General features: G+C 44.2%; 1 protein-coding gene across 1 annotated transcript; it reads left to right on the top strand.

The window, feature by feature from the left end:
- Window positions 1-754: 754 nt before the first annotated feature.
- On the top strand, window positions 755-1144 carry LOC145805765 (uncharacterized). Its single transcript, XM_082900966.1, has one exon. It carries the CDS (start codon window positions 755-757, stop codon window positions 1142-1144), a length of 390 nt encoding a protein of 129 aa, XP_082757092.1.
- The last annotated feature ends 7089 nt before the right edge of the window (window positions 1145-8233 follow it).

Genomic DNA, 8233 nt, shown 5'->3' with positions numbered 1-8233 from the left:
GTTATACGCGAAGCTCAAGAAATGTGAATTCTGGCTACATGAGGTGGCGTATTTGGGGCATGTAATAACAAAGGAAGGAGTTTCTGTCGATCCACACAAGATTGAGGCAATCATGAATTGGCCAACTCCTACGAATGTGACCGAAGTACATAGCTTTATGGGGTTAGCCGGATATTACAGGAGATTCGTTCAGAACTTCTCTAAGATTGTTGTACCACTCACACAGTTGACTAAAAAGGGAGTTGCATTTGAATGGTCAGAACCACGGGAATCTGCTTTCCAAGAATTAAAAATGAAGTTGACCACCGCTCCGGTCCTTGCTCTGCCGTCTGGTATTGAGGGTTTTGTGATTTACAGTGATGCTTCACATAAGGGACTTGGTTGTGTGCTTATGCAAAATGGAATAGTGATAGCCTATGCCTCCCAACAGCTTAAACCCCATGAGAAGAGTTATCCCACACATGATCTAGAACTAGCTGCATTAGTTTTTGCTCTGAAAATATGGCGGCACTATCTTTATGGGACTACTTGCGAAGTTTATACCGATCATAAAAGCCTCAAATACCTTTTTACCCAAAAGGAACTGAATATGCGCCAGTGATGGTGGTTGGAGCTTATTAAAGATTACGATTTGCAAATCCATTATCATCCTGGCAAAGCCAATGCGGTAGCAGATGCACTTAGCCAGAAAAGTGTAGGGAATTTGACAAGTATACCGACGGAACAAAAGGAGTTGGTAAGTGAGCTGAATAAGATGGAGGTTGACTTGGTGATTCATGGTCAGGAGGCAATAGTGGCAGCAGTGATGGCCCAACCGACATTACTTGAGGAGATTAAATTGCGCCAAATGGAAGATGGAGCTCTAAAGAAGATGCGTGATGAAATGGAGGCAAAATTGAAACCGGGGTTTACTTTGGTGGATTCTGTACTTATATTTCAAAACCACGTATGTGTCCCTAATGTGCTAGAACTTAAACAAAAACTGATGGAAGAAGCACATGCCTCAAGGTTTTCAATGCATCCAGGAAGCACTAAAATGTACCGGAATCTGAAACAAACTTTCTGGTGGCCAAATATGAAAAAGGAGATTGCAGAATTCATTGCTAAATGTTTACAATGTCAGCAAGTAAAGGCAGAGCACTAGAGACCAGCGGGATTGCTGCAACCCCTTCCGATTCCAGAATGGAAATGGGAACATCTGATCATGGATTTTGTTGTAGGCTTGCCACGGACTCCTTGAGGTATGAATTCTATATTGGTCATCGTAGACCGATTGACTAAATCTGCACACTTTCTGTCGGTGAAGACCCAGTACAATGCAGACAAACTCGTTGTAATTTACGTGAATGAAATTGTAAGACTCCATGGTGTTCCAGTCTCAATTGTGTCAGACAGAGATCCAAAGTTTGTTTCAAGGTTCTGGCAAAGTCTACAAAGTGTAATGGGTACAGAATTAAAGTTTAGTACTGCCTTCCACCCTCAGACAGACGGACAATCTGAGAGGACGATACAGACGTTAGAGGATATGCTCCGAATGTGTGTTTTGGATTTCCAAGAAAGTTGGGAAACCCACCTACCACTGATAGAGTTCGCATACAACAATAGTTACCATTCGAGTATTGAGATAGCACCTTATGAGGCTCTGTATGGCAGACCGTGTCGTTCTCCCGTGTGTTGGGCTGAAATTGGAGATAGATCATTACTAGGGCCTGAAATTGTTCAGTTAACAACAGAGAAGGTCAAAATTATTCGGGAAAGATTGAAAACTGCTCAAAGCAGGCAGAAGAGTTATGCGGACAACAGACGAAGGGATTTGGAATTCGAGGTGGATGGTCATGTTTTTGTAAAAGTCACTCCGATGAAAGGACATCCGAGATCTGGAAAAAGGGGTAAATTAGCACCCCGATATGTGGGTCCCTTTCAAGTATTGGAAAGAGTGGGTCCAGTAGCTTACCGAGTTGCCCTACCGCCAAGTATGAGTCAAGTGCATAATGTGTTTCATGTCTCTATGCTTCGGGGATACTTTCCGGACTCGTCACACGTCATAGATTACCATCAGATCACCTTGGATGATAAGCTAACATATGAAGAGAAACCAATCCGAATCCTAGACCGACAAGTGAGGCAGTTACGGAATCGAGAAATACCAATGGTAACAGTAGAATGGCAAGAACACTACGGAACCGAGGCAACTTGGGAGAAGGAAAATGTCATGCAACACCAATATCCACACCTGTTTCTGTCCTAAGGTAAAACAAGTTTGAAGGACCAAACTTATTTAAGGAGGGGAGAGTGTAATAAGCCGACCCTTGTATACGATTTTGGTATCTTTTCAGTCCTCTATTCTGTGCTTTTGAATGCTTATTGTTAAATTCTATGTGAAATTATGTTGAATTAGGAGAATCTTGGAAAGAAGGATTCCTATCTGTTTAATAAGAAAATTATCTGTCACACCTAAAATGTTTGCATTTGAAATTGGAGGCCATAGAGGCTTAATTATCTGAAATTGGTTTCGTATTTGGAATCTGCATGATTTTTAAGCTATTGTGGGATTTTCTGTGAAATTTCAATTTAGGATGGTTAAACGATTGAATTTTGTTTTATTTGCCTTTAGATATATATATAGGCTTATGTCCCTTACATGTTGAATCAAAAATTTTGGTTTAAAATGTCTCTCTAAAGGAACTCTAAAGAAAGGTTTAGAGGAGAGTGTTGGAGAAGATCAACAAGGAAGAGAATTTAGGAAAATTGAGAGGCTCCTTTAAGATTGAAGTCCAAGGTGAGATCAATCCATCTAATTTCATCCTTTTCTTGCTTTGGGTAGAAATCCCTTTGGTGTTATGTGATTTAGAGTTGTAATGGAAGTTTTAGGTGTAGAGGTTGAAGAATTAACATGATAATCTCATCCTTCATTTCTTTTTCTTTAATTTGAGTGATCTAGTGAGAAGATACATCTTGTTCTCTCAATTATCAAATTATATCCACCTTTGTGATCAAGTGTGTGGGTATGTGTATGTGAAGATGGAATATTATGGAATTAACTTATATTGTTGAACTTAAAGTTAATGATCTTATTTACCTTAGATTGATGTATGTGAATGCAATTTTATTTCCATAATTTTTAGACCTATTGGAAGCCTTGTGATCATCTACAAAAAATGGGATTTTAATAGAAATTTCGGACTGAAAATATGCAAAATCGCCGCACGTGCGGGAGTCATGGCCGCACGTGCGGGAACAATTGCCTCACGTGCGGGAGTCCCAGCCGCACGTGCGGGAAAATGGGAAAATTTAGAGTTTTGGTTCTGCTTAAAAGGCACGTGCGGGACCATTTTGCCGCACGTGCAGGAGAGTTTGCCGCACGTGCAAGACTCACAGCCGCACGTGCGGCCGGCTAGAAATTTCGGGATGCTCCGTTTTGCGTGTTGGACCCTCTAATATTATCGAAATCTGTATTTAATACCATTTTGATATCTATAAATTCAGTCGAAGTTAAGCGAATCAGAGAATGATTGAATAAAGAAAAGAGAACTAATTTGTGATCTTGTATGTGTGTAGGACACACTCTGGGAGAAACGAGTGCTCCGCCTCGACACTGTGAGTAATAGTACATTAAATGTACATCTGTCTACCGTTAATATCTAATGCTATTAACATTTGGTTTTCCATAGATTACTACATTAACATGTGTATAGAGTGAACCCGATAAAAATATGAACATTGAAGAAAATTTGTACATCTGTATGCTTCTGGGCCGGAAGGCCGTTCTGTTAAGCCGAAAGGCTGTTCTGTTGGGCCGAAAGGCGGTTTTGTAACTTTCTAGGCCGAAAGTCTGTGCTGTTTTTCTGGGCCAATAGGCCATTCTGTTATAACTGGGCCCAAGGCCGTTCTGAAAGTGATACCGCATCAGATTAACTGTATGGATTCTGTTTTTATGAATACAGTATGATGTATTACGATTTAAATTGGGTATTAAACTATTTAAGTACTGTTATTCACTGAGCTTGTCTCACTCTGTAATCTTGTTTAATTCTGTAGATAACCCACTTGGAGGTCAGTCTTAACATTGATTTCATCTACCTTTTGTCAACTTAAGTATGCCCAGGCATTTGGGGAAGCCGTGCACTTATTAGAGTTTTGTGGATTTTGGCTTGTACTCGTACCGACTACCGACTAAAGTTGGAATGTACTTACTATTTCGTTAGTTGCCCAATCTTAGAATTGGTGCTGTATAACTATATGTAAATAACTCAGTCTCAGATGCATATCTTTTGTATGTTTAATTACCGGTTGTTGTGTGATCCTGGCATGATGATAGTAGCTCAATAGATACATTTTGAGGTCATCTTTGACCATCTAACGCTTCCAGTCAGGCCGCTCAGGTTATATATAATAGGTTAAGTGTCTGTTTCCGAATAGGTCATACCCAGACTGTTAGGGGCAAGTTAAGGGTGTGACATACCCCCTGTGCGCGAAGGGTCACCACCTCGATGCATGTCTCCTCCCAGCTCAGCTAGCATCCTTGCTTCCCCTCTGCTGTTAAAGAAAAGTCTGTTCGACATTCACACGATACCTTAAAAAGGTAGAGTCAGTTGTTTACTGTATTCATAAAAGTTGTACCCTTAATCATTTATCCTTTACAGAGGCAGCACCCTCGGGGCAATTTCATTAATTGTGAAAACCTCAATCGCCCGGCGTCGACTGGATAGACCCGCCGGCACTCGAATGATCATGCACCGCCTGGGGCAAGGGCAGATTAATCAATCTATTCGGCTTAAGTGCCCCAACTGGCTCATGAATCGACAAAACTCCTAAGTTCGTCTTTTCCAGCGCCCGAATGATCATGCACCGCCTGGGACAAGGGCAGATTAACCAATCTATTCGGCTTATGTGCCCCAGCCGGCTCATGAATCAACTTCAGAATGATTATGCACCGCCTGGGGCAAGGGCAGATTAATCAATCTATTCGGCTTAAGTGCCCCAGCCGGCTCATAAATCGACAAAACTCCTAAGTTCGTCTTTTCCGGCGCCCGAATAATCATGCACCGTCTGGGGCAATGGCAGATTAACCAATCTATTTGGCTTAAGTGCCCCAGCCGGCTCATGAATCGACTTCAGAATGATCATGCACCGCCTGGGGCAAGGGCATCATAGATTTATCAATATATTTGGCTTAAGTGCCCCAGCCGGCTCATGAATCGACTTCAGAATGACCATGCGCCGCCTGGGGCAAGGGTGTGATAGATTAATCAATATATTCAGCTTAAGTGCCCCAGCCGGCCCATGAATCGTCAACAAAACTCGTAAGTTCGTCTTTTCCGACTTCAGAATGATCATGCACCGCCTAGGGCAAGGGCGTCATAGATTAATCAATCTATTCGGCTTAAGTGCCCCAGCCGGCTCATGAATCGACTTCAGAATGATCATGCAGCGTCTGGGGCAAGGGCATGATAGATTTATCAATATACTCGGCTTAAGTTCCCCAGCCGGCCCATGAATCATTTCAGCATAATACCAACGAACTATTCGGCATACGAATGATAAGTTTGCCATGATATTCAATCATAGAAAGGTCAACAGACTAATCATTCTATCTAAAGTAGTGAAAGGCAAACATTCTACACCAACATAACATCACAAACTGCGCATTAGTAGTGAAACAAGAAGATAATTTTCATTAATAAATTGAGCGCAGACAGTAGCCAATTTATACATGAAAACTACTCAGAACCAATAAAAGTCCTAAAAACAAAACCATACATTAAAAGGGAAAGTATTTCATAAAATTCGAACGACTCCCAGATCAATCCTCGGGGTCAGACTCAAGTGGCTCAACGTCAACCTGCTCATAAGGAATTGGCAAGGCCAATGTAACTCCAGCGGCATCAAGGGCCTTGAGCCACCCGTGTTTGAACCCCCGATTCTCAAACTTGGGGACTTCATCTACGTATTCTTTGCAGGCGGTGCCTTTTCCTACTTCGAATGCGGCAAAAGCCTCAGATTCTGCCTTTTCCTTGGCCACCTTCAACTCTGCTAACTCAGTCTCCATCTTGTTAAGCACCTCATCGGCTAGCCTAATCGATTCTTTGCTCACGTTCGCCTTATCTTCGGCATCAGAACGGAGTTGATTGGCAGCCTGAGCCCTTTCCACTTCGGCTTCGGCTCGCGCAGTCTCCATAGCGGCCCTCATCATCTCAAACTCGGCCCTGCTCTTTTGATCGACCACTTCTGACTGCAAACGGTGAATCCTCTCAAGGGCATCGTGTAGGCGGCGGCCCAAGTCGGCAATCCTGCCGACCGTCTGCAAAACGAGTTGGGATCGTTAGATGCCATAGGCAACCAAAATCAAAACAAGTCAAAGTTCACCTACCAAAAAGGCCGACTGCGCAAATAGGGCTAGGGCCACCAAATCCGGCATGGCATAAAAGGATGCCTTATCAGCTGGTAGGGAGACTGACGCCACCAGGCTCAAGGCTACCGCCGGGTCGGTAATGATGGATGCGTCAGAGGGAATCGGCGCATCTCTGATCTTTGGCTGAACAATAAAAGGAACAACCACGTCTGATTCTTCTAAGCGAGGCCTTTTGTCGACAAGACTATCTACTGAACCGGCCTCTCCCTCGGCGCTACGCTTCTTGCCCCGCTCTTTTAGAATCAACTGTTTATCAATGACCGGTTTTTCAACCTCTTTCGCCGTTTTGGCCGCAATAATCTTAGCCGGCTCTTCAATAACGGGTTCGAAAGACTCAACCAAGGCATGTCCAGAATGGGCGACCTCAATCTTTTTCCGGGCGGCCATACGCTCGGCATTTTTCTTTCGAGCCATCTGCGTGAGGCTTTCCCCAGCCATACCTTCAAAAAAATCGCCGGGTAGATCTCCCAAACCTCCAAAAATATCTCCAGAAGAAAACTCCGCCCTCCCCGAAGTGGACGGCGAGGTAGGCTGACTACGTCTGGCTGCCTCAAACGCCGAGTTTAGGGCCTCGTCAACCTCATCGGCCTCCTCAGCGAACTCTCTGTCTGGTTCGGCGACTACCTCTACCACCGGCTCGACGTCTTGCCCCGAGTCAGAAGCTTCAAGACCAACTTGTCTGACACTCTTGAAGCTAGGGAAGATAAGAGCCGCAAGCTGTCGATCGCCGAATGGAATTGGAATATTGTCAGCGGCCGAAAAAGTAGTGTAAGTAGGCTCGTATCGAAGAAGTATGTGGGCCGCTCTTCCTTGCTTCTGTAAGTTTGGACGGCCGAAGTATCAGAGTGCAGTCGCAACCTGTGCAAGGACCGCGTCGTCGGTAAAAACCAGAATCTTCTTCAAATTACTGCCTGCAAAGACAAAGGGCTAGACACAGAGGGAAGGCCGAGTAAAAGAAAAGTTCAGTAAACACAAGGAGACACACGGCAACCTGGTTCACCCCTCCGTCTGGGAATAGGGTCTAGGCGACCATCGCCTTCGCCGAATTCCCAGTTCCCTCGGATATTGACCATTACGTCATCCACACGCTTGCCAGAACTGGCGAGCATGGTTACCAAATGATGGTTAGTATCCTTGGCCCTAAGAAAGTACCGCCCAAGTCGACCGGAAGATTTGGCTAAAGCATAGCAGTGCCGAATGGCCGGAATCCCAAGATCGATCTTGAGGCGCCGGTTCAACTCTACGATCCCCATTACGATTCGAAAAAAGTTCACGTTGGGCTGAGAAGGAATCAGACCCCAATAGCGGAGGACGACCCTAAGTAATGGATGTAGGGGAAAACAGACCCCGCCCTCTGCAATAGATAGGAGAGGAAAGACGATTGAATTTTGATCTTCTCTCTCTATATCCAGAGTGTTGTCCGTCACTAGAGATAGATGAACATCGGCGGGGATGGAAAAGTGTCGCCGGAATCCAGAGACACGACCCTCAGAAAGGAGGTCTTTCAAGTGTTTAGCCATTTTCACGGGGAATAAAGGGTTCACCAAAATGAAAATAATAAACAGAAAGTAAGATTGCAAAGAAAAGAGAAGAAGACTTACGAGGAGCAAGGGAGATGAGGGTAGACGGAGAAGAGTTGCAGAAAATGCGAGTCAGAGAAGGGATATCCGCTGGCGGTCCAAGAGTTTCGAATACTCGATGAACTGTGCATTCGAAAGGACTGAAATTTCAAATCACAATAAATGCGGGACGCATGATTGAGGCGGGAAAGCGTAATGATGAACGAAAAGGTGTGCGAATCCTGACATCTATATTGGGGTA

The sequence above is a fragment of the Camellia sinensis genome, chromosome 13 (assembly GCF_055761805.1).
Source record: "Camellia sinensis isolate YWXY chromosome 13, ASM5576180v1, whole genome shotgun sequence".
Classification (NCBI taxonomy): domain Eukaryota; kingdom Viridiplantae; phylum Streptophyta; class Magnoliopsida; order Ericales; family Theaceae; genus Camellia; species Camellia sinensis.
The sequence above is the reverse complement of the archived record's forward strand: the minus strand, read 5'-3'. Positions and strand labels throughout refer to the sequence as shown.